At 44.0% G+C, this 27,191-nt stretch overlaps 1 protein-coding gene across 2 annotated transcripts in view; it reads right to left on the bottom strand.

Annotated features, from left to right (window-relative positions):
• The window catches only part of MFN1 (mitofusin 1), a 45,997-nt gene extending 19,588 nt beyond the window's left edge, over nt 1-26,409 (bottom strand). The window contains exons 1-9 of one of the 2 annotated variants that reach the window (XM_056109021.1): nt 26,392-26,409; nt 25,398-25,513; nt 22,456-22,591; nt 19,239-19,401; nt 15,559-15,683; nt 14,583-14,691; nt 11,993-12,100; nt 6,632-6,785; nt 6,452-6,519 (exon numbers count right to left, since the gene is read on the bottom strand). In XM_056109021.1, coding sequence (XP_055964996.1) covers nt 6,452-6,519; nt 6,632-6,785; nt 11,993-12,100; nt 14,583-14,691; nt 15,559-15,683; nt 19,239-19,401; nt 22,456-22,591; nt 25,398-25,512 — 978 coding nt within the window. In that variant the 5' untranslated portion in view covers nt 25,513; nt 26,392-26,409. Of the gene's footprint in view, nt 1-6,451; nt 6,520-6,631; nt 6,786-11,992; nt 12,101-14,582; nt 14,692-15,558; nt 15,684-19,238; nt 19,402-22,455; nt 22,592-25,397; nt 25,514-26,170; nt 26,254-26,391 lie in introns of those variants that run through there. The other variant, XM_056109020.1, reaches the window with a different exon arrangement.
• Nucleotides 26,410-27,191: the final 782 nt, after the last annotated feature.

Below are 27,191 nucleotides of genomic sequence, written 5' to 3' on the forward strand. Positions count from 1 at the left end.
GCTATACATTATTAGACTATCAAGCGCTAACTTAATTTTTAACAACCACAAAAAACTATTAATACTTTAATTCTTTTTGGTTTTGTTTTGGGGTCACAACCGGCAGTGCTCACAGCTTACTCCTGGCAGGCTCGGGGGACCATATGGGATGCCGGTTATCAAAGTTGGCCACGTACAAGGCAAACACTTTACCCATGCTAGAGCTGTGGCATTAATGTTACTTTACTATAAACTTGATCTTACTTTCAAAACTTCCTCATACACTTGCCTAATTAACTTCCACAAGGCTATAACAAAAGCATAAATATATCTAAAAGGAAAAAAAATGGTTAACAGAAAGTCTAAGAGGCTTCTGTGTATGTGGCCCTGCAATGGATCGATCCCCACTTTAACAAAACAAACAAAATGAAAATCCGGGGCAACAGATGTCGTAGACCACCTGCCCACGGTCCAATCCCCGGCATCACAAATAATAATGATAATAGTAAAAGAAAAGTCTATGTTCCTCGATGAAGCAGATCTAGGTATCAGCAATGATGACCCAAAATTTGTAAATAACAGCACAGTATTAGAGCTAGACAAGGCAGAAAAGATCATCCAAAAGTTAGTAGGTAACAAAAGTTATTTCTTAATTTAAAAATACACAAAAGAGCAAGTACAACGAATAGTCTGCTAATCAGTATGCCATATTGATGCTCCTGCCAATCAAAAAAATATGAAGAGACACCCTGGATGCAAGCGCGCACACAAACACACACACACACACACTCCTGCCAATCAAAAAAATATGAAGAGACACCCTGGATGCAAGCGCGTGCGCGCACGCGCGCACACACACACACACACATATACACACACACATAATCAAAAAGAACCAAACTATTCTGAATTAAGTATGGGAAATGCCAATTTGGGGTAGGTAGCGGGGGAAGCACACCTGGCTATGTACAGGGTTTACACCTGGCTCTGTGCTCAGGGATCATTCCTGGCCATGCTCAGGGACCATAAAGGGTCCCACGAATTAAACATGGGTCAGCAGCATGCAAGGCATACACCCTGCCCACTGTACTCTCTCTCCATCCCTTGGGAAGTGCTGATTTAAAGAAAGTTTTTTTTTTTTTTTTTTTAATTTATTGGGCTGGAGCGATAGCACAGTGGGTAGGGCGTTCGCCTTACAAGCGGCCAACATGGCCGACCCGAGTTCGATTCCTCCGCCCCTCTCAGAGAGCCCGGCAAGCTACCGAGAGTATTCGATATGCCAGACACAGTAACAACAAAGTCTCCAATGGAGACGTTACTGGGCCCACTCAAGCAAATCGACGATCAACGGGAGGGCCTTTACCTTTACCTTTACCTTATTTATTGAATCACTGTGGGAAAGGTTACAAAGCTTTCAGGTTTATGTCTCAGTCATGCAAATATCAAACACATTTCCCTTTACCAATACTTATTTTTTACCATGAAGAACCCCAATAAAACCCCACCCCCCACCCCTCCCCGTCCCTGTGAGGCAGATGAACACTCTATCTGTTTTGATTAGATTCATTGTTTCAATAAAAGATTCACCACTATTATAAAGAAAGCTTTTTTACTTCATCTCAGAGTTCTAATAGAGTAATTTGCTTACAAACCTCTACAGGGAACATGTAATGTGTAGCAAATTCCAGATTTATTTTACCCAGAACACTAATTTTCCAAGAAATTTAAAATGCTAACTAATTTGAACTTCATCTTGTTAATTAAGAGTAATTATATTACTATATTAAAACCATTAAAGCTTTAGAACCAAAATAACCCCCAACTCAATTAAGACAACTTTCTAATAACATCTAAATGTCAGTTGCTAATTACATATACTTACACATTTTAAGTGTTAGTATTTGGAGCAATTAAAATAATCCTCTTGACAACAGCCCTCAAACACCCACTAACATGCTACTCTCCATTCTCAACTTATTGTGAAATACTTAACACTAAAAATTCAGTAATGAATATACACTAATAGGCTTCTGCCATGCAAATATACCAAATGACTTCATTCAGCCTGTTTGCCTTTGTTCAGATTCTATATATTTGGGCTATAATAAACAGTCAAATACAAACACTTTTCTCTTGCTGAACACTTTGACAATTCGCTGCATCCACTACAACCTTATTACCAAATTCAAAAATACCTGTCTGGCAGGGAAACAGCTCAAAGAACCAAAGCATATGCCTGGCACACCGGAGTCCAGGGTTCCATGCCCCAAACCACTCAGCAATGCCAGGAGCAACCTCCCTTCACCCCCAAACCAAGATGGATGTGGTCCCAAAATGTGTGTGTGTGTGTGTGTGTGTGTGTGTGTGTGTGTGTGTGAGAGAGAGACTGTCTCCTAAGAACAGAAACATTTTCCTAAATAACCACAATTAATGTATTCAAAACAGTTATCACTGGGAAAACACCATTAAGCTAACTCTTAGTCATTCAAATTTTCAAACTTTTCCATGTGTCCAAGGAATGTCATTTACAACAAATTCACTGTGACTGGAGAAATGTTATTTGATCTCCTTCCTGACCACACAAGCCAACTATTAAGAGAGCGGGAGTCAGGGAGGAAGCACCACAACCTGGAGCACATGCTCAGGAAGTGAGTAGACAGTGCTCATGCCACAGAAGTGTCCCAAGCACCACCAGGAGAGACTCCCGAGCATCAGACAGGACTGCCGCTGAACAACCAGTGGGTATGCTCTCCGAACAAGCAAAGAGAAGAGCAACGGACCAGGAGAGGTAGAGTGCCTGCCTTGCATGCCGGAGGACCAAATTTGATTCCCTGCTTACCACTACTGCGGGGTGGAATCGTGGTGGCCCCAAGGTCCCACAGCACCACTTTGAACCACTGTGGAGATCAGCAGGCGCACACTACCCAGCCACGTACAACCAAGAGTGACCCCAGGTTCTTGAGCGCACAGAGCGTACCTCCCTTCCATAAAAAATAAATGACCAAACATGTGGGCAAAGAAAACTGCCTTTAGGATAAACATCTTGTCCAAATGCAAGATGCAAATAATTGCTAAAAATGCTTAAATGATTTTACGTGACTAAATTTCCAAACCTGGTTTAACTTGATTTCACTAGATGTTAATTAAATACGTAAGCCATATTTGAAAGTTAATAAACCCCGATAAAGTCATGGCAATGACTGGAATGTTTGGTAGAAACGAACTCTTCACAGAGTTTCACAGAGTAAAAACTACAAAGAGTTTAAAGACTGTAAAGACTGAAAAATAACTAAATTCTAAAATCAAAAAATGGGTATTAAGCAAAGTGTGTTACACATATTATGCAATCATAATGCAAAGAAACCAATAGATTACCAAATATGAAATGAAGAGAATCAAAGCATCTCAATTTTAACAACGACTACATTGAATGGGAAGAAACCCACTCCCAGAGTATTTCTGGGCATCTCCCTACTACCCTAAATTATTTCCTAAAGAACTTAAATTCCTCTTAACTAAGAGCTAGGTCTTTGAAGGAAAAAGCAGAATAGTTAAATCATGGGCAAATCCAATCAAGGTTTTTTGAAAGTTTACATGCTGGCCTGGAGGAAGAGTGATAGGACAGGGGAAAGACACAAGTCTCGCAAGCAGCTGATCCCAGCTGGATCCCAGGTATAGCAAGGTCCCCAGGAGCATTGTTAGGGCACAACCCTGGAGGGCTCCAAGCACCACATGGCAGGTCAGGAAATCCCTGGAACGTGAGGGCCTGAGCAGCACTGCATCCCTGGTCCTCACGTTGGACCACTTGGCCAAGAATCACAGCAGGAGGCAGGCCAACCCTTGGGCCTCCCAAGCACCGTGTGGGAGGCTCCTCTGTCTAAACGGGCCGCCTGGAATAAGGCTCTGAGGGGAGTGGGCATGCTCAAGGCTCCTAACACCACAGTGTGCTCCTAATGGCCCCGGGGCTGAGAAGGCTCCTGCTAAAAAACAAACACTCCTCCCAAGAGCCATTTGGGACTTGCTCTTCAGGCCCGTGTTCTCCCCTGAACACAGATCTGGCTTCCTTGTCTCTATGTCTCTGATGCTTTTTCCACGCTGGAGAAGCTTATGTTGGCCTTGAAGGACTATATATCCTCTCTTTCTTTTCCCTCACATCTAAGGAAGTTTCAAAAAAATCTACTTTGCTTCACTGAGAGAAAGAGACAGAGAGAGAGAAGCACATTACCCCACTATAGATTCTCAAAATACTTCAATTTATAGGGAATTACAATAAATTACGAAAAAGTTCGATAAAATACTCAACTTTGAAATACAGCATTGCCAAAGTGGTCACCAAAAATTGCTTTACTTTACCCATCCAAATTGTTTTGTCCATTTTCCTAATTCTTTATGCAAATGCAAATAATTTCTAATGGATTCTTTTTGCATCTGTCATTTCTAATTAAACAAAAATTCAAAACCTAAGCCTGATAGTCTCCACAATTTATGTAAAAGCTCTTGCTCACAGGAGCTGGAGCGATAGTACAGTGGGTAGGACACTCGCCTAACCTGGGTTTGATTCCCGAGCATTCCTGGGCCCACCAGGAATGAATCCTGAGCCCAGAGCCAGGAGTAATCCCTGAGCGCAGCCATGTGAACCAAAAATACTAAGCTCTTGCTCATAATTTTTTTCCATAGATAGTTTTTAGATTTTCAATTAAAATTTTATAATCAGAAAGTGAACTGTTAAGATTCTAAAAACACTTAGGAAAAATCTGCCTTTTAACTAGCATCTCTCTCACACACACACACACACACACACTCTTCATTCTGCCTTTTAACTAGCATCTCTCACACACACACACACACACACACACTTCAGTCTGCCTTATAACTAGCATCACACGCACATACACGTGCACACACACGTGCACACGCATACACACTTCAGTCTGCCTTATGATACACACACATGCACGAGCACACATGTACATACACACGTGCGCGTGCACGCGCGCACACACACACACACGCATGCTTGGTCAATCCTCGCCCCACTGATCAGTCTCTGGAGTAAGTCCGCAGTCTGCAGTTCTCTAGCCCAGCCAGCCCACAGAACCTTCCCGGCAGTCTGCCCAAAGCATAGCCAACCCCCCAAACTAAACCCAGCCCACAGAGCAGGCTAAGCAGCAGCAGGTATCGCACTAGCTAAAAACTGTAATTCTGTAACACTGAACTTAGTCAAATACTACATGACCTACACCGGTTCTACTCTTAGCTGGTCTAAAACAACTGAAGAATCTTGATTTAAAGTATCTCCTAGAATCCACTTTATCAGTTACATTTGCAACTTGAGCTGGAGAACACAATCTTTTGTTGTTTGCTGTCTGGGTGATTTGGGTGGGGACACTCAGCTATACTCAGGGCTACTCCTGGAAGCAGGAAGACTTGGAAGCTCTGGGTCAGTCCGCAGGTGCTGGGGGGACCAAGTGGTCCGGCCATCAAACCCAGCATGCAAATCCTGTGCTCCAGCCTTTGGCCTGTCTTTGGCACAAGAACACAACTCTCAATCTTCTCATTCCCACCTCTTCAAGATGTTCTAAGTAAGCAAAGCCATACCAGCAATACATATGGAAAAAGGGATAAATGGAACAGTGTAAGACTTGGCAGAAGAAATCCGTGACAAATATCCACATACTTACACACGAAAAAAGAAAAAGAAAAAAGGTTAATAAAGACAAGAGAAACACATCAATGAAAACAGTTAACAGATTATTCCCCCACCCCCGTCCCGTAGATGAATAACTGCTAATAGTACAAAGAGTATACAATAGCGGTGACTCCAGATGAGAACTGGGTGCTGAAAGGAAGGAAAATGGTAGCATAATACCCTATCAGCAGCAGTATTGTAAACCACAGTGCCTACGAGGGGAAAAAAGGAAGAAAAATGTGCTGGCCATAGAGGCAGGCTGGGGGTAGGAGGGAAACTGTGGACATCCAGGGAGGAAAGTGGACACTGGGGAAGGGATTGGTGTTGGTACACGGTACACCCCTGAAACCCAATCATGAATAACTTTGTAGCTCTGAATCACAAACTTTATTCAAATGACATGAACTATGTTATGTATCTCCATAAATAACGTAGTACAAAATTCTGCTTCAATTCTGCTGTTTCTCATTCATTTTTCATTATATTTAATTTAGTTCAATTTACTGAATATAAAAAATTTAATTCACTATACAGTATCAGCAACATTAGAACTTAGTTTCTCATTTAAAAACAAGTAATAAAGGAAAAGAATGTGGCAGAAATTACAATCTTTAGCTCTAAATTCTTATGGCTCTTCCATTTTGCAGGGACTCCTTCCTTCAAACTTTCCTGGTTCCACTTGTACCAGTGACTACACTAAATAATGGCAAAGATTACAAACAAATAGAAGACTGTCATCACTCTCCAGGTTTCCATTACCCAATTCGTTTGCAAAACTCCTACCTCAAAGATTTGTTCAAAATTCTGAAACTCCTGTAATCGTGCCTGAAATCCTTCAGCAAGCGCCCCACCTGTTAATATTTAGGTGAGAATCATTAAAGCTGGTATACAGCAAGCAAAGATTTACAGTAAGTTGTTTTTATAACCTGCACTTGTATTTCAAAACCAGAAACAAATACATACCACCTTCTGGCATGCCCTGTGCTTTGTGCTTCCTAGCACTGAGAACTTCCTTTGCCGAAACAAAGAAGATCCGATTTCGAGCTTCTGAAGGGTCCACAACTTTGAGCTCCTCTACCAAGAAATGCAGACATCTTTCCATGTGCTGTCTACGTACCTAGGAAAAAAGACAGGTATTAATACAATTTTTTGTTGTTGTTGAGGCCACACCCAGCTATGCTCAGGCCTTACTCCTGGCTCAGCACTCGGGTCATCCTGGTGAGCTTGGGGGAGCACATGAGGGGCCCGGATTGAACCCAGATCGGGGGCTTGCAAGGAAAGTGCCTTACCCACTGTACTATTAATACTGTTTTATTAATATATCAATAAATAACCTCTATTAATACAGTTTTGGGCTGGAGCGATAGCACAGCGGTAGGGCGTTTGCCTTGCACGCAGCCAACATGGCCGACCCGAGTTCGATTCCTCGGCCCCTCTCGGAGAGCCCAGCAAGCTACCGAGAGTATCTCGCCCGCACGGCAGAGCCTGGCAAGCTCCCCGTGACGTATTCGATATGCCAGACACAGTAACAACAAAGTCTCCAATGGAGACGTTACTGGGCCCGCTCGAGCAAATCGATGAACAACAGGAGGGCCTTTACCTTTACCTTTAATAATACAGTTTTAATAAATGTAATTATATCTACAGTCCTGCCCTGAACTCTCCTTTTTTTTCTGTTTTTTTTTTGTTTGTTTTTTTTTTGCTTTTTGGATCACACCTGGTGATGCACAGGGTTTACTCCTGGGTCTGCACTCAGGAATCACTCCCAGCAGCGCTCTGGGGGAGCATATGGGATGCTGGGAATCGAATCCGGGTTGGCCACATGCAAGGCAAATGCCCTACCCGCTGGGCTATCGCTCCAGCTCCTGAACCCGTTATAATATTACTTGATAAAATTAATTCTAAGGGCTGGCACAATCGCTCAAGTGGTAGGCACAATGCCTAGTCTGTATAAGGCCCTGACTTTGGTTCTTAGCTCTGGATGGCCCCCAAGCATTACCGAGAGTACCCGATTACATGAACACATTCTAGTATGGGACCAGAGAGAGAGAGATGGGCTTGCTTGCCCTGCACAAGTGGACCCTAGTTCAATTCCTGGCATGACTAGCATCTGAATGGATTTCCAAGCACACAGTCAGGAATAAGCCTTAAGCACTTCTATGTCCGGCCCAAGCCCTTTTCCTCCAATGCCAAATTCTGATAAAGTTTGATACCTGCAGACAGAAAATTATCTTTTTCTCAATATAGGTGGGCCTCCACAGCTCTGCCTGGGCCACAGAGACCACTCTTGTTAATACTCTAGACTCAGTATGGGTCTGAAGGTTTGGTACTGGGGTATTTGTGGGGGCTGTGCAGGCATACCTGGTGATACTCGGGAGTTATTCCTGTCTCACACCCAGGAATTATTCCCGGCAGTGCTTGAGAGTTGAGGGGTGATATGGGATGCTGGGGATCAAATCCAGGTCGGCCACATGCAAGGCAAACATCCTATCTGCTCTACTACGGCTCTGGCCCCACTTGCTGTCTCTAAAAGTAATGTGATCTTCCCTTGGCAGTGTGTGTGTGTGTGTGTGTGTGTGGGGGGGGGGGGGGGGGGCGGGGGGGGGGGGAGATCTCTGGGACACAGTCATCTGGATTTCTCAATCAACTAGTGGGAATAGAAATTAGCACAAGTATTATAGAAAACAGGCCGTGCGCACTAAAACAGCCAGCCCTTTTAAAATTGTCGAAGTTTTATTCTTTTAAGTAAATTTTTTTACTTGAGATGATTACTGATTCACATGCAACTATAAAACAACATGGGTTCTATGTACCCTATACTCCACTCCACTTTCCTGAATCGTAACATTAAAAAAAAAAAAAAACCCTGCTTTCTACACAAGTGTGTCTCTGACACTCTTGAAGCATTTTAAAAGGCAAAAGCGTTAGCTAGGCGGGGGGATGGGTACTCGATCATTGTATAACTGAAACCCAAGCACAAAAATTTGTAAGTCTACAACTGTACCTCATGATGTTTCTCTAAAAAAAGAGTGGAGTTTCCAACAATGTAAATCATAATTCAAATAAATGGGTTTTTTAATGGTAAAAAAAAAAAAGCGTTAGCTAGCTCAGAACTCATTTCTCCACTCAGGAAGAGTTAATCCCGCTAGCATGTTTATGAAAAGTCTGTCCTTCCTCCTATCAGTTTTGGGTATTTTTTTTGCTTTTTTTGGTTCACACCCAGCGATGTTCAGGGGTTCCTCCTGGCTCTGCACTCAGGAATTACTCCTGGCAGTGCTTGGGGGACCCTATGGGATGCTGGGGATTGAACCCAGGTCGGTCGTATGCAAGGCAAACGCCCTCCCCCCTGTACCATCACTCTGGCCCCTCAATCAGCTTTAAGAAAAAAAATCCTGAGAGTTGTGTATCAGTCCGGTTTCCTGCCTTCTCCCTTTCATTTATGTGCTTGTCCCTCCCTCCATATCTACAGCCTTAAAGGTACTCAGAAGAATGATCCTTTCCACTTGTTTTTCTTCAAAGTTATTGTAAATAAAACTGCTCTTATTCACAACCAACACAAAGAAATGACTAATGACTATATAAAATCCCAAGGAACTAGTGAGCCAATAACAAGTCAGTTAAGTAGGAGGTTACAAGATAAACAGAAAAGAATCTGTCACGTGAACTCAGGGGCTCTGAAGTGGAAAATCCAGTCACATTCATGTAAATGCAAATGAAACACTTTAGGCCAAATCTTAGGAAAGCACATACAAGATCTGAACATGGAAAAATATAAACTCAGCAGCAGCTTCTTAACCTGCAATCCATCCATTCTACCACAAAAGCTAAACCTGTGAAGTACTGATTTCTCTGCATTGACATTTAAGGTTCTGAGGAATCTTTGAGGCTGGGGAAAGTGGGAATGGAGATGACTGCTCTGTGTATGTGTAACTGTATCCCTAGGAAAAAACGCCCCGACCCAGGGCCAGGCTCAGGTGGTAAGACCCTGGTTAAGCCACAGCACTGCCCCCACCTTTGCCAAGACCACTAGGGGCGGCCCCTGTAAGAACTGTCCCCACACCAGGCAGACTTCATTTGGGGGACCTGGGGGGGGGGCGGTAGGTGAGTCCCTTTGCTGCCCCAACAGAACACAGGCAGCCACAAACGCCAGAACCCAATTACCGCCATGCTAAAGGCCGATCTCTACAGGCTCATGGCAAGCCCCTCTTTCATGAGAACGAATCTGATGAAAAGCCCAGGTATGTGGCGTTTGTAACTAAAACCCCCAGGCTCGAATAGTAGGGAATGGATGCCCTCCTCCAATCTCCCTGTACTTCCAGGTTAAGGAAAACTTTTCGGGTAACTTTTAGTGGATAACAAGCAACAATAACAAGCAACATAACAAGCAACACAAAATAAATTACTTAGCATCTGCCTTTGGGGCAGGCTTGGGCAGTGGTGGGGAAGTTCGAAATAATGGTGGTGGATTGGTGTTGAAATATTGAATGCAAAAAATTATTTTGAACAACTTTATAAAAAAAAAATTGTCCAAATTATCTCTCAATCGAACCACTGGTATCTGCCCCAAAACACCTACCTGCATGTACCAAAAAGAGACGAGAATGTGCACAGTACTATTAAGAAAAGCTGGCTATAGGAAAAAACCAAAGTGCCCATCCTGGAAAAAAAATCAATGGCTCATCTTCATTCGTATTGTAAAGTACAATGAGAGACCACATCTGAAAAATCCAATGAGGCGAGGAAGATGGCACACAGGGCTGAAGCATACGCTCTGCATGCAGGAGACCTGTGACACCACACGGTCTCCTGTCCCCAAAACTGCCAGGTGTGGCTCCCCCAAAGCAATCAGGGCCAAAGCGCACAGTTGACCCAGGTTCGATCCCAGGCAGCCCATATTGGATGTGACCCCAAAATCAACCTGCCCCTCCCTGCCAAAACCCAATGAGAATGTACCTCAACTTTTGGCCAATAGCACAAATGCACATTCCAAATGTAAAGATGAGTCCAAGAAGCCTTATCCAGGAGCCAGAGAGATTATAGTGGGTGGAGCACCTGCCTTGCCTACTGTCCACCGAGATTCAGTCCCCAGCACTGCCAGGTGTGTCCCTGCCCACAAAAAAAAATTTCAGAAACTCGCGCCCCAGCACTATCTTACAGCACACAGCAACAAAGAAGAAAACTGGCTGGAGGGCCCCACAGCTCCCGGAGAATGCTCAGGGCCCCATACAGAGCCGTTATCACGGGGAGGTCCCAGATGGGGTAGGTGCTGCCGTCCCGCCTTCTCCAGATGGAATCCCGGTGACCATGAGCTTCTACAAGCATGGCTCTGGCATGCGGGTACCAGGACATATTTTCCGAACTGAGGTCGCTAATGAGGCTGCGCGACATTTTCTTATATGCAAAGTGATCAATGGAAAGTAAATCATCCAACATTTCTCCCTGAAAATCAGGCTTGAATGGGGTGGGAAAATCTGAGCAAATGATAATGCCCAACCGAAATGCATCTGGACCGTGTATTTAACTATGTGCTATGCCACCCTGGGAGGGGAAGGGTGTCTGTCCCTCCGCGTGTCCCCCTCTGTGCGACATGGTATCCTGCATTTCTTAGAGCCAGGTCTGAATGTTGGGGAAAATTCCAAATAACAGAGGTGGGTCTTTTGTTGTAATATTGAATGTGATCAACAGAGAGAGAGCAGAGAGAGAGAGAGAGAGAGAGAGAGAGAATGTAAAGTGGAAATCTGCCACACAGGTGGGGAGGTGGGTGGGAGGGGGGGTATACTGGGGTTCTTGGTGGTGGAAAATGTGCACTGGACGGGTGTTTGATCATTGTATATCCAAAACTATATAGTGTATTATTCCACAATATATAGTTGAACAAACTGATAAATTAATCTAGAGCATTAGGAGTTATGATAAATTGTAATCCTTGGCAGCAAACACAAAGGCTAGCAAAGTATAATTCTGGGAATTCCCTACTTCTCAATCTGAATATTTTGATTTAATAGAACTATGATTTGTACACTTTTCTAATGTTACAATAGTTTACATTATTATTTTTTAATTGAATCACCGTGAGATAGACCATTACAAAATTGTTCAAGTTACAATAGTTTTAAAAGTTTTTACATCTACAACATGTAGACAGTACTTTCATAACACAATTTTCCTTCCATAATGCTTCATACTCAGTCTCATCGCATGTTCAGTTTCTGTATTTTTCCCTCAGCTAAAGAACAGATGCCATGACTTCCATGATACATGCCATTCTCTCCAGTAACAACGTACATGGCTATACCTTGAAACTTTAAGGAAAAAATAACTTACGTCTTCCATATACTCTGGCTCCGATGCAGAGGCATCCCAACGATTATTCAGAATAAAAATATTAGGTTTGGAAAGTCGCTCATTTACCTTATGAAAAAACTGTTTCTCCTGTAGGCGGGAAAAAGGTTAAACACTGAAAGTATGTTCAAGTTTATTATGTATTTATACTTTTTAAGTAAAACTTCATTTTTTTGGGGGGGTCACGCCGACGATGCACAGGGGTTACTCCTGGCTCTGCACTAAGGAATTACTCCTGCTGGTGCTTGAGGGACCAATTGGGATGCTGGGAATCAAATCCGGGTCAGCCGCGTGGAAGGCAAACGCCCTACCCGCTGTGCTATCGCTCCAGCCCCTAAAACTTCATTTTAATCTAAAAAGTTTAACCACTTATATTATAGTGACCAGCACAACTAATAAGGGATTCCAATACTCTCTGGGCATTAAACTTCTCAAAGACAGCAAAAGTGAAGATCTTTTTGCAACTGCTACATATCAGAAGTTTTTTTCCCAACACCTATATAATGGAATTATTCTAACACAAATTTTAAACATTTACCTATCTCCTGGGCTGGAGCAATAGCACAGCGGTAGAGTATTTGCCTTGCGCGAAGCCAGCCTGGCTGAGCCGGGGTCGATTCCTCCACCCCTCTCAGAGACCGGCAAGCTACCGAGAGTATCTCGCCCGCACGGCAAAGCCTGGCAAGCTATCCGTGACGTATTCAATATGCCAAACACAGTAACAACAAGTCTCAAAAACTGGAGACGTTACTGGGCCCGCTCAAGCAAATCGATGAACAATGGGAGGACAGTGTTTGTTTGTTTTTACCTGTCTCCTATAATCTCAGCTATTAAAAACAACAGTGTTGTATCACAGCACCCAGCCTTGACTGGAATATGCAAACACTAACATAGTGACAGAATATAAGTCTTACTAGTAATGTGAGCTCATCCTCTGCCATTTAGGAGCTTGAGTAAATGACTTTTAAAAATATAAGACTGGTGATGAGCAGTAAATAAATAAAATAAAATAAAATGTAACATATAATATAAAAACAAACAAAAACACACTGTCCTCCCGTTGTTCATCGATTTGCTCGAGCGGGCCCAGTAACGTCTCCATTTTGAGACTTGTTGTTACTGTCTGGCATATTGAATACATCAAGGGAAGCTTGCCAGGCTTTGCTGTGAGAACAAGATATTCTCGGTAGCTTGCCGGGCTCTCCGAGAGAGGCGGAGGAATCGACGAACCCAGCTCGGCCGGGCTGGCTGAGCGCAAGGCAAACGCCCTACTGCTGTGCTATCACTCCAGCCCACATAATATAAAATAATGTATTTTTATATAAAATTTGAATGTTGTAGTGATTTTATTCTTGCTATGATTATTTTGTGAACGATGCAACTAAATGAGCATGCTTCAATAATCTTTAAGTCATCGACTAAACTTAATAACCTATTACTGAATATTGAGTTGTTTATACAAAATATGTCTTCGTATAAACCAACAAATAAGTGCAAACTGTGATAAGAATCTTGACAATATATTCTTACTAAATTTTATGTGGTTTAAAAACTTTTTAAAGGTAAAAATAAATTAAAAATAGGACTAGAGGGATAGTATAGCAGGCCATGCATGTGGCTGACCCAAGCTCAACCCCCAGCACCACATATGGTCTCTGAGTCCCACCAAGAGTGATCTCAGAACACAGAGCCAGGAGTAAGGCCAAGCACTGTGGTGCGGACCAAAATAATATACATATATATATTATAGCTTTGAATATTGTATATTTACACTATAAATCAATGTTTATTTGCGATTAAGTCTAACTTTAGATAGTCTGAATTTTTAAAAAAGTTTGGAATCTTAAAGAGTATACACAGGTATACCTGAGAGCATACATGAATGAAGTTAGAAAAGGTGGACAAAACTCAAAATTAAAAGCCTTCCCTGCCAAAGGAGAGTGAAGTGGGATTATTAAACTTAAAAAATTGGGGGCTCAAGTGGCAGGACAGCAGGTAGTTTGTCTTGAACATGCCAACCTGTGTTCAATCTCCAACCCCCCATCATGGTCTCGAGTCCCATCAGGATTTATCCCTGAGCGCAGACCCAAGAGTAAGTGCTGAGCACCACCTGGTGTGGCCCAAAAACACAAGAGGGAGGGAGGGATTAGTTTAAGTCAATATCCAAATATCCCATGTGTCCATTCCTAAAAACAAAATAAAGAATATCAACAACCACCCATATTACTATAGACCTTGAGACACAAAGACTCACTGAAACCTAAAGCCATTAAAACCTATTTTACAGGCTTGAGAAATAGTACATCAAGCAGGTAAGATGCCTGCCTCCTACACAGCTGATCGGCACAGGCTGGGAGTGGTCCCAAACCAAAAACAAACAAACCCACCAATTCGTTTCTAAAAATCAAAAGATCAAAATTGGCAGGAGGCCAATGGAAAGACATGCCACTTCACTGACCCTTGATACCAGAGGTTCCTTCTAATCTATGGTTTGATTTCCGCTCAGTTTACATATTAAAAATGGGCATTATTTCATTTGCTACCACACACAATACCAGGACAAAAATCTTACCGTGTTCATTAATGTGGATTCTGAGTTTGCAACCAAAACAAAGACATCAGCATCTAAGCAAAACTTGTCAATCCAGCTATCCAGTTCTGTAGTGACATCTGTTCCTGGACTAACGGGGAAAAAAAAATAAAATGCTATTAAAGAAAGACCAAGTGCCAAATGTGTACAAGTGTGACAGCCGACATGTGTGACCCCTAGCAAGTAATAGATCAATCAGGTTTTCAAGCATGACAAACAAGTGTAAGGGCACTTTTTCATGGCAGTAACAGTGGAAACAGAGGGAAGGGCAGGAGGAAACAACAATGAAACAAAAAAATTTCTTTCGGTGGGGGAAAGGGGTCCAGGAGAAACAGTTCAATAGACCAAACACATACTTTGCATGCTGGACGCTTAGGTGTGAATCCGAGCAAGGCACGGTTCCCAGAATAATGAGCCAGTAGCAGCCCCTAAGCACAGTGGGGTGTAGCTCTCCCAGATACAGTAAGTATTTTTGCAGGGACTGTGACATCACTTAACAGACAGGCCTTATTGTTTTACTAAACATTGGCGTAGTAGCAAATTATTTAAAATACATAACAAACACACATTAATCAGAGGAGTCCAGAAAGAATTATGAAAGCATTCAGTAAATTCGTCAACATCAGTCTAAAGAAACCAGCCAAAAAATTGGCTGTCCTTCAAAACTGAGGGTGTGTTTTATACACCCAGCAGTGCTCCGGGCCTCACACATGGTAGGCATATGTTCTTCTACTTGAGCTATCTGGCAGCTCTCCGTCAAATTTCTTATAATAGAATTAAGTTGATAAGCTTTTACATAATCATTAAAACAAACAAAAAACCTTATCTGTTGCTTAACAATCTAACAAGTGAATACAAAGCAGCAAATGAACATTTGAAAATTTTATGTACTATATACTAATACAAATACTATGTAAATCTTGACAAAAAGAAAATGCAATTCATATGTAATTTTTACCTGTCTACTAAAACCAGGTCATCTCTCAAGAGGGCACATTTTGCCTTTGGCCAAAACACATGTACAAGACAGCCAGCTTTCAAGTCTTTGTCCATATGAAGGGCATGGGCCAACTGATTAACTGTCTAAAGTAGGAAGAAAAGAAAACAAAGCTTTACTTCAAATATAATTTAATTAAAATTTTAAACACTATGTTCTGGTGCATTTTTATAAAATATGTACACAAAAGTAGCACTTGAAATAAAATATACAGTTGAGAAAACTGGATTTTAAAGTTACCAAGTAGAAAAAACTGGCGCCCTTTAAATAGTTTATAACATTCTGCAAAAATAATAAGGGTTGGAAACATTCTAAATGTCAAAGTAATGAAATTCTGGCAATGGAATCCTATGCACCCCTGAAACAGTATAAGGTAAAGGCCCTCCCGTTGATCGTCGATTTGCTCGAGCGGGCCCAGTAACGTCTCCATTGGAGACTTTGTTGTTACTGTGTCTGGCATATCGAATACTCTCGGTAGCTTGCCGGGCTCTCCGAGAGGGGCGGAGGAATCGAACTGGGGTCGGCCATGTTGGCCGCTTGTAAGGCGAACGTCCTACCCGCTGTGCTATCGCTCTAAGGGGGGAAAAATCAGAAAATAGCTCATATGATAAAAAAAATAATTTGAAAAAAAAATCCTTAAGAATAGAAAAACACAAATTTAACCCTATACCAAAGGGTTTTTGATGGGTTGGAGAAAACACCTGAATTTCATAGTTTCCTTTTTGCTTATATATATTTTCAGACTTCTAAAGTCAAAGTGTAAAACTTAAAAATATGGGGCATAGGCATAAAGTAAGTGTCATTATTAAAATCAGCATAAAAACAACAAAACAAAGACCATGACATATAAGAAGCTCCAGCCATAAATTTATCTGTTGAAAGTTTTTTAAAGACGTCTACTTGATATCAAAGATTCAAAGATAAACTTACACCTTCTCCTGAGATTCTCATCTATTTAAACTAAAATACTGCACTTCTCAAAATGACTTCTGATGTACATTCATTGGTTAAATAAACATGGTAATACCTTTCACATAAGGTTTAGTTAAACAGACAAAACACAATTTAAAACAAAATTATAATCAAGGCTGAGAGAATTATACTTCCCTATGGTTCATTTGTTCTTTGTATTGTTTTAAAAGGGAAAATATATTTCAAATTGGGCATAATAATCTGAATCAGAGTTGAAGTGAATACTCATAGCACTCGTAACAATGTCAGGCAGTTTTCTGCTTGCTTTCATAAACTTTTTGAAGGGTGGGGACACCCTGGTGATGTTTGAGTTACTCCTGGCTCTGCAGACAGGAGTCACTCCTGACAGTGCTTAAGGGACCACACGGGACGCTGAGGATTGAACCCAGGTTGGCCACATGCAAAGCCAAGCACTTTACCCACTGTACTATGTCTCCAGCCCTTGCTTTCATAAACTTTTTTGCTGGAATTACAAGCTTGTACTACAATCTTGATTCCTCATCTACCAAGTAAGAAAGATAACAATACGTGGTCAAGTCTGAACTAATATAAGAATTGACATTTGTGGTAAATACAAGAATAAAGAAAACTGCCTGGTACACAGCAAGGGTGCAATAAATCATTAATATTTGTATTCCATTTATTAAGTAAACATAAACAAAAAACTTGGGGGCGGGGATGGATCACACCTGGCATAATGGCTCAAGGATCACTCTCCTGGGGTTCTCAGGGAACCATATAGGGTGTTGGGGACTGAACTTTGGTCAGCCATGTGCAAGGCAAGCACCCTCCCTGTTGTACTGTCACTCAGTTCTACAAAAGACTTTAAAGTCTACAGATGATTATCTTAAAATATCACAGCATGCTTTGAGACTCTAAAACCATTAACAATGTGAATTCTGACGCAGTTAATATCTTTACTGGAAATAATTCATTTGCACTGGTTAAAAATAACAGTAATATTTTTATTTATTTCTCCAACTGAAGAGTATTATAGAGATCAAGTTACCTGATCTAGATCAAATAGTAAATTCACAGGAAAAGAAATAGACTGAATTCACCATAGTTTTGCAAAAACAGACAGGAAGGATCCTGAAAGAGTGAACTTTTCTACTTGCGGAAATCTTAAGAACTAAAGAGAAAATGACTAATGAGAGACACAGTTCCCTTCACCAGCTGCTTTCATTCGGAGTTAGCATCTTGAATACCAATTTCCTTTTCTATTTTTTTCTCTTTTCGTGAAGGAATCTAGTGTTTAATGAATCCCTTAAATATTTCTGTGACAGGTAAAGAAACTGCCATTGCCCCTTACCTGATAAAGCTACACAACCTTCAGCAGTGAATATGATGGCCATATACTGAGAAAATAGAAAATTTCTAAAAACACAGATTTGTCAAACACAGACTGCAGAGCCCAAATTTTACAAATCAAAAGCTCACAGGCTGGAGCACATGCTTTGCACCGGGGAAGCCAAAGTGTCACCCACAACACTGCAAGGTGCCCTGGACACTGCCGGGGTAACCCCCAAATACCAAGTAGCCCAAAAATTGCCAGTCACATGTGATCCAAAGACAAACAAAAAAGAAGTTTTAATCTAAAAGATTTAAGATTAAAACAGCAATAACACACTGAAGTAATGTTTTCACTGTGAATGTAATTTTAATAGCAGAGCGGGTAGGCCATTTGCCTTGCACGTGGCCAACCCAGCTGACCCAGGTTCAAGTCCTCCGCCCCTCTCGGACATCCCGGCAAGCTACCGAGAGTATCTCACCTGCACAGCAAAGCCTGGCAAGCTCCCCGTGATGTATTTGATATGCCAAACACAGTAACAATAAGTCTCACAATGGAGACGTTACTGGGCCCGCTCGAGCAAATGGATGAGCAACGGGAGGACAGTGCTACAGTGCTACATTATTTTAAAAGACTGATAACTCTTCTTTCTTACGCAGGTGGGCTGGTGGTGGTCAAGGGCTCCTAAGCAGTGCTAACAGGAACCAGCAATACTCAACCAGGCCACGGGTCAGAGCTAGGGTCCAAGAGTGCAGTGCTGCACAGGCATCAACAGGGTCAGCACCTAGGCACCTCCTGAGCTATACCCCAGGATGTTGGGGGGAGGAGGCCATTTTGGGGGGGTGGCAAAATGGGCCACACACGCTCACCCCCGTACTATCTCTCCCCATTCCTTTTACTAGTATTTTAAAGACAAGTTTTCTTTTCCCAGTAATTCAGTTCAGAAGCAAACCAACTTTAGAGACTTCTGAATCTCAGAGACAGCTTTACAAGTGGGAACCGTGGTTCCAGTGAGAGCACATGGCCTAAGCACATGCTCTGTGCACGGAGGCACACTGGCTGTGACTCGCCAGGCCCAGAACCCAGACACACAAAAGATCAGATGAAAGCTAGCTAGAAGAACGGCTCTTCCACTTCTGGCAATGTAGATTACCTTGATTAAACATTTTTAAAGTGGGCCTAAAAGATGGTACAGCAGGTAGGGGTCTTGCCTTGCAAGCGCCAATCCGGGTTCAATCCCAGCCACCACACACTGTCCCTGGAGCCCGTTAGGAGTGACCCCTGAGCACAAAACCAAGAGTAAGGTCCAGTCTAGGCACCACTGGGTGTGGTTCAAAAACAAACAAAAAATTTTTTTAAAGAACCCAATAAAGAATACCTTCACACTCTTCTTTTCATCTGATCCTTCAGTCATAAGGTAGGCTTTATCTCCATCAGTTCCTTCAACACTCAGGAAACAATTTGTTGTGTGGCCAATCCCACTCGGGAGGACTCTATCCCATAACATTGCATTGATAACAGAGCTCTTCCCGCTGCTAGTCCTGGAGAAGGAACAGGCCCCACAGATAAAAGAAAAAAAAAATCAATTAAGACTTTGTTCTTTCACTCAGTCTAAGGTCAACATTTTTAGAATTCAAAATGATAAAATTCCATCAGATTGTATTTTTAAGAAAAAACTGACAACTTTTTGTCAGCAGCAGACTTTTCAAAAAAACAGAGGGAACAAATCGCAGGTTTTTAATAAAGTTCTCCTTGATTACCTTTCTTGCTTCTTGTGGCCCCAAATAGCAGCCACCAAATCTATTGTAATCTTTCATCACAGGCTGTGGTCTAATGTCCAATGCCTCCTTAAGCGCAGCCTGGTTTGCTACTGCTTCAATAAATGTGTGTGACAAGTAACACTAGGTGACCTCCAAAGCTAGGTAATAAAAGGTGAGTACCTAGTCTTGTTCCCTAAAACACATTCACTGGGAGCCTTGCCAGGTAGGAGATCCAACTAACTGTCCCAAGTTTGCCATGCAGCAAGAAGGTCAAACTAAAGGTGTGCAGAGGTGCTCTTGACAGTCTAGACTTTGAGTTATTTTTGTCCACATATCAACATGTAAGTAATTCCCATTCTAATTACTGAGCCACCCCTGACCTTCACATCTCCCCTGGAGAGGCTCTAGATGTGGTGGAGCAAAGCCAAGACCTCTCTACCAGTCCCCATTTACCTTACTGATACACAGAATTTGTGAGCATAATAAAACGGTTTTGTTTGGTTTGGGTTTGGGGGCCATACCTGTGAAGAACAGAGGCTACCCCTGGCTCTGTAGTTAAGGATCACTTCAACAGGGTTCAGGGGACCACTCTCTGCCAGGAAATTTGAGCCCAGGCCACCTGCACGTACTCAGTCTTTATACAGTCCTAGCACTTGAATATTAAGGTTAGGGTAGCTAGGATAGTGCTGTTCCACTGTAAAACTGCATCCTATCTCTATGGAAAGTGCTTCACTGTTTCTTTAATCTAATTATCTCATTTTTGTGTTCTGGCTATCATTCCCAACTCCCTCCCCAGAGGAAGAAACACACAAACACCACCGAATCTTAAACACCTGAAGAATGGCTTCTATCACCACATTCGGCTTTGTCACTTATAATCTTCCCTTAAAATCAATCCTTTCAATCAGCACACAATGCCTCGATCGATGCATGATCCTCAAGAGTTGTTTGAACTCATGCCCACAATAAACATCAACTCCTCAGGTGTACCATGAACCTGTAGAAACAAACTCTGGTGGCGCTCCCAGACTGAGTGAAGTAAGCCCCAAAATGTGAACCGCCTTGTTGCCTAGCCTTTCAAAACACGGAGGAAAAAATCTTTTTTTTTTACGTCTTTCCAATTTTCATATTACCTGCCTAACATCTAATTTTATGGAAGGTCTTCTCCCAATGATTGTTTACCCTTTTCATTAGACATTCCATTTCCTGAATAATCTCATCAATTACTATTCCTCCATCACCAACTAATGATTTTCAAATTTCCTACAATTTTTATTTCATCTTCCATATCCAACTGCCCTTTAAAATAAACTTTATGCCTTTTGAGTACCAAAGTTAAACATCTGTATTATATAAAACCAAACTGTTTAACCTCTTTCATAAATGAAAAGTCAACCATGTAATCCTTGGCCGTGTCTTACCTCTCCAGAACCAATCACCAGACCAACACGATATATTCTTTATTTTTCTTTAGTTTTTTGAAGTTTCTCTGAAGTTTAGAAGCTGGGCTAAAGGTAACATAGTATCTTCCCTAGGTACTTCAATTGCCTGCTACTGCCTATCCCACTCAGTCTAATTTCTCCACAATTTCCAAGATCATATTCATAACACTGATGCTCTCATGGCTACTTTTCAAAATGAAAGAATGCTGACCTCTTTCCTAGCATTTTTAGGTCAACAATGATCTGTCCCTTATTTTCTACACCTTCTTTTACCAATGTTTACTAAAGTCCTAAATTAAACTGCTTATCATTCTTCAAAAAAAAAAAAAGTACAGTCTGTCTCTATTCATTTCCATCTGTCTTTCTGCATGGACTGGGTTTTGGAACCTTTTGCATACAAAGTGACTATTTCTTCTCAAGTAGGACAACTGAGTCATGCCCTCTCCAGGAGGCCACTTCCCTGCCACTCCGACTGTGCCTAAGCTAAGGTTGCCCTTATGGACCTACCTCACACTCAATTACATGTAAGGCTCTGAGAATGCCAACATAATGCCAACATAAACAAGACAAGAGAGACTTGTGAAGTTTTCCAGGACAAGGTACTATTAGTAAAAAAAAAGGATTGATAAATGTCAGGGCCACAAAAACTTAGAAACACCACCAAGAATAACTAAAAAGAACACATTTGATTTCTGAGGTAGTAATATTTAGGGTGAGAAAAAAAAACACTGGGGAGGAGTCAATGATACACAGATTAATGAGAATTAAAAAAACAAAAATGTTAAGATGGAAGACAGGACTGTAAATCTGTAAGGTTACTTCACTAAGTAAATAAACACTTTTACTGGTACACAGAACAAGATACTGCAGCTATCAAATATGAGCCCAATCATCTGTCCTTACATTCTCAGAGCCTAACAGCACAAAGGATAGAGTTATCAAATGACTATAAATCTCGGTTAGAGATTAATTTTCCACTTTAGCTAGTTTAATAAAAGGTGTTTCCTATTCTCCCATGGAAAGAGATTCATAGGACTGAGAATACTTTTTGAAGATAAAGCCTTATTCAACATAAGCTTAAAATAATAAATAACAAATTAAGCCCTTCATATATCCATAGCTATCCAATAGTTCTAAACTTTACAACTTAGACGTCAATGTTACAGCTGTGAATCCTTAAGAGAGGAACAAAACTGACTCTCATAAAGTCTCACCAGGAGCTAAAAATGCACACATTATGCTAAATGGCTTGAACATTTTAACATAAGCAGAAATTGCTGTGGGGAGAAGAAGGGGGAATAACACTTGTTGAAATATCAGAAACAAACATGAGGCTATGACCATGCAAGGTGGAGTCCTGGAAACTATCGAGAAAAAAATCATGAAGGATTACCTGCCAAAAAATGCCACTTTCATATGTCTCCGAGACAGCACCTCACCAATGATGGAAAGCTTGTTTTTATACCCCTGAATTTCAAAAAGATCATCTTCAGTAGCTATTCGATCAAGCTGTGAATTCTTGTAGGTTCCTGTGAAGTTGAAATAGCATTAGAAATATAAAATGAATATTATATAACAGATAGTAACCTAAGATTTGCTTAATTTTTGCTTTGTTCTACATTAACATATCACTCAAAAGACACACACACAGCGTTCATTAATGAGATTTAAATTTTATTTATCTCCTTATACTTTTCAAGTCCATGAGTAAAATACGTATAGTCTGGTAAATAATGGTAAGACTGGCTTAATTAACATTACATTCATCTTCGGTTTTCTTTCAGTGTTACCCTTTTTCCTTTTGTTTTTACTTCTGGACCACACCTTAGCAATGCTCAGGAATCACTCTTGGCGGTGCTTAGGGGACCAATGGGATGCTGGGGATCAAGGAGAGTTACCCATGTACTGTAACTCTGGCCCCTATTACAATTTACTAGCGTTGTCTCTTTTTTGCAACACTTTTCTCAAGTTCTGGAACCACTTAACCGAATTCAAAAACTTAAGCAGCTATTCACAAATCTCCTAGCATAAAGTGCAACTTGCTAAGTTTCTGGAAGATACTAAACTTCATTTTCCTTCCCATCAACTTTTTTAGAATAAAATATTTAAAAGTCTACTATGCCAGACTAAATTCTTTCCAAACTGGAAACAAAGGTTCTGTACTGCCTTTGTCTTTCTTTGTTCTCATTCAACAACAAAATTTGAATTGTGTCAGGTTTCGTTTTAGAACCCAATAATTCAAATTCCCTACTGGCAAGCTCAAAACCTGGTGAGAGAATTAGGAAGAAGAGGGAAAAAGCTTGGTTCCACTGAAATACCAAAATGCTTTCCAATCATTACTGGAGAAGTTTATAAAAAAAAAAATCCTGTCTTCATATCTTTGTAATTTTGGATATGTAATTTTACAGACCAAGAGGTTGGGAATACAACTGAGCAACAGAATACCTTCCCTGTATGTGCGAGGCCCTACGTCTGATGCCTGGCAACACAAAATAAATTACATTAAAATGTTATAAACCACGACCTTTTTATTTGGGCTTGGGGGTCGGAGGGGTGAGGCACATACAGCTCAGGCTTACTCCTGGCTCTGGACTCTGGGATCACATCTGGTGATGCTCAGATCACAGGAAATGCCACATATCAAACCTGGGTTGGCTGCTTGCAAGGCAAATGCCCTACCTGCTGCACTATGGTTCCAGCTCCAAACCAGTGAAGATTTAAATGATGAAGATGTAACACAGTCATTTTCTCCTTCCAGGGGACAATGCAGTGCCTAAGATCAAACCAGGACCTCCTACTTGCAAAGAATGCACTCCATTCATTGCGTGCTCTCTCCCACAGAAGTTGAGACATCCACCTAAACTAAGGAGGGGCTGGAGCGTTAGCACAGCGGGTAGGGCATTTGCCTTGCACGTGGCCAACCCGAGTTCAATTCCCAGCATCCCATATGGTCCCGTGAGCACCACCAGGAGTAATTTTGGAGTGCAGAGCCAGGAGTAACCCCTGTGCATTGCTGGGTGTGACCCAAAAAGAAAAAAAAAAACACCAAAACAACGGAGGGCGGTGGGAACATGAGATAAGACCAGGTGCAAGGCATGCATAAGGCCCTGGGGTCAGTCCAGGCACTGAAGAAGAAGAAAAAAAAACTGAAAGGAGAAACATATAAAATATAACGGCTCAATGTGGGTGAATTGATCTTTAGTCTGGACATTTATCTACCAGCTGTCTGATTGGGGGCAAGCTGCTTACTTTTCTGTGTCTTCATCTCTAAAATCTGGGCCAGAGAACTAGTACAGGGGTTAGGATACCACTTGTTTCATCTTTAAAAGTCAGTGATTAAAATCACTGAGTCTCCTGCCTCACGCCTGGCTGTCCTCCCTTGGAGGAGGGTGGGTTGAGTTTCCCTCCCCACCTGGAGCAGAGCCCCGGCAGCTGAAGACCTCCGGTTCCAGCCACAGCCATGCGTAAGACCACTCTCCACATGTTCGGACAAGCCTCATGCATGAAGGAACTGGCAGAGGAACCCAGGTGTGTGGGACGCAGGGCGTAGATCTCCAAGCCTGCTCGAATTGGGACTGGGTCCTCTTCCACCCATATCTTCCAGTATGTAGGCATTACACCCACCAACTGCCCCCAGTACCGTGTAATCCCATCAACGGCCAAGACCCAGAGACTATAAAACCCTGCTCTTCGCGCAACATCTTATCATCTAGTTCTTACTCTGGAGAACCTGGCAGGCTACCAAAAGTATCCTGCCCGCACGGCAGAGTCTGGCAAACTCCCCGTGTCGTATTCAGTATGCCAAAAACCAGTAACAATGATGGGTCTCATTCTCCTGACCATGAAAGAGCCTCGAATGTGGCACTTTCTAAAATGTCAAGGGCTAGGATGAAGGCGACGTTACTGGGGCTTGCTCGAAGCAATCGATGAACAATAGGATGACAGTGATACAGTGATACATCTCTAAAATCTGGGCCAGAGAACTAGTACAGGGGTTAGGATACCACTTGTTTCATCTTTAAAAGTCAGTGATTAAAATCTGTTTCAGGGGCTGGAGAGACAGTACAGAGATTACCACTGACCTTGATTTGATCCTCAACACCTGAGCACCATAAGGCCCGCCCCCCCCCCCCCCCACACACACACACACACAAAGTCGTTTGATAGGAAAATCAAATGAGATTTGTTGGCTAAGACTCCTTCGGAGATCAGATACGGTTTTGTTCTGGCATTTCTCCTAACACATAGCAGCGTGTCTTACACGTGTGTCTGTGCAGGGTGAAAGAAGAATGCAGTTCTAGGCATTCCCAACTTGAAAAACCGGGAGGAACCAACCTTCAACAAATTGTGATCCTTCAGTAACAAACTCCAGTAACTGGTCAAAGATAGAAGTAATCGCCTTCTTGGCCAGCACAAAGTGCTTCAGGGGAGAAGTCGATTCTGCCATCATGCTGGAGGGGGCAAGAGCGAGGAAAACCAACTTTACACTTGCTGAACGACGCCTTCCGGAGGCAGGGCTCCTCGAGGAAACTGAGTCAGGGCCCGAGAGACCGCCCCCCACCCCTCTAAACACGCCCCAGGGCATTCGCCTCCGATCTTCCTCCTGGATGCAACTCTCGCCCAGACCTTGGTCCTCGGGACCGTCCCCGGGACCGCCCCCCCAGCGAAGCCCCAGGCCGGGACCCGGGTGGCAGTTTCTCCCGCCGCGCCGGGGAAGCCGAAGCCCCGTGGTGCTCGCGGGCGATGCCGGCGACGCGGGTCCTGCGCCGAGCCCACCTCCCCGAGGGTCTCCCCGCGCGGCCACGGGGCTGCCGCCGGCCCCGGATCCCACGGCCGCGCCCGGCGAGCGAGGCGCAGCGCCCGCCGCAGCAGCCGGGGGCCTCGGCGGCAAGAGCCACCGGCTCGGAGCGCTCCGCCGCGGAAGGGGAGGCTCGGCGGGAAGCAGAGCTCGGCCGGGCCGTCCTCGGGCGCGCGGGGCCAGACGCCGGCGCGGGGAGAAGCGGGCGAGACCCGCGGAGCGAGCGCACCGCCGGCGCGGGCCGGGCGCGGGCGGCTCCGGGCGCCCCTCCGAGCCCTGCCCGGACGCCGCGGCCGCGCCGGACACCCACCTGGGCCCGCGGGACGCGCCGGACGCCTGCCTCGGCCCGCGGCCACCCCGCGGCCTCGCGCCGCGTCCGCCCGGGCGCCCCGGCCCGGCCTCGCGGGCTCCGCGGGTCCCGCCGGCCGCCTCGTCACGGAGCGCCGCGCGCTCGCTGCCCCCGCCGGGCCGGCCGACGAAGGTCACCCCGCGCAGCGCGGGCCGCCGGGCGCGCCACCGCCGGCCACTCACCCGGCCCGGCCGACTGGTCACCCGGCAACGGCGCTCAGCCCCTGCCCTCCGGCCGCCTCAGCCTCCGCCTGGGGAGGCGGGGACGCCGGCGGGGAGGGGCCAGAGGGCGGACACTTCCGGGCTCGCGGCCGACCCGAGTTCGATTGGCTCCGCGGCCGGAAGTGCAGCTGGGGCCGCGCGCCATTTCTCTTGAGGGCAGAAGGCGAGGCCAGAGGTGGGCAGGGCGTGCTTCCGGGGGCCGGGAGAGGAGGCGTTTCCGCTCCCCGCCCACCCTCCGCCGCTTCCCGGCCCCCGGCCCTGGCTGGCTGCCCGAGGGCCGAGTGACGCGGTAGATGAGATCGGGCTGGGGGCTGCGAGAAGGTGGGACTGCGCCTTGCGTGCCCGGCAGCGAGGGAGGAGGCTCTTCCGAAGGGACAGGAAAGCGGAAAGGAGGGCGGAGGAAGGGGAGGCGGAAGGGGAGGCGGAAGGGGCGGGGCTGACTCCGGAGACGCCCGCGGCCAGTTGCTCCCTGGACTCGCGCTTCCCAGACTTCTGCTCGGCGGTCCAGTCAAGTCCGGTTTCTGGTTAAGCCGGTCAGGGGCACGGCCGAGAGTTCTTTTCGGACGTCCTTGGTCAGGTGCAGTGACCGACTCTTCAAGCCAACCCGGTGGCCTCGGGGTGGCTCGGCGCGGGCAAGTGCGACGCCCCTTGGCGAACGCGCCCGCGCCTCTTTAACCGCGAGGCATCGCCTCTAAAACCGGGGTGCATACTCTGCCCAAACTACCTTGATGGACTTTGGGAATGCGGTGGGACGTGGCAGG

Source organism: Sorex fumeus, unplaced genomic scaffold, assembly GCF_029834395.1.
Source record: "Sorex fumeus unplaced genomic scaffold, SorFum_2.1 ptg000254l, whole genome shotgun sequence".
NCBI lineage: Eukaryota > Metazoa > Chordata > Mammalia > Eulipotyphla > Soricidae > Sorex > Sorex fumeus.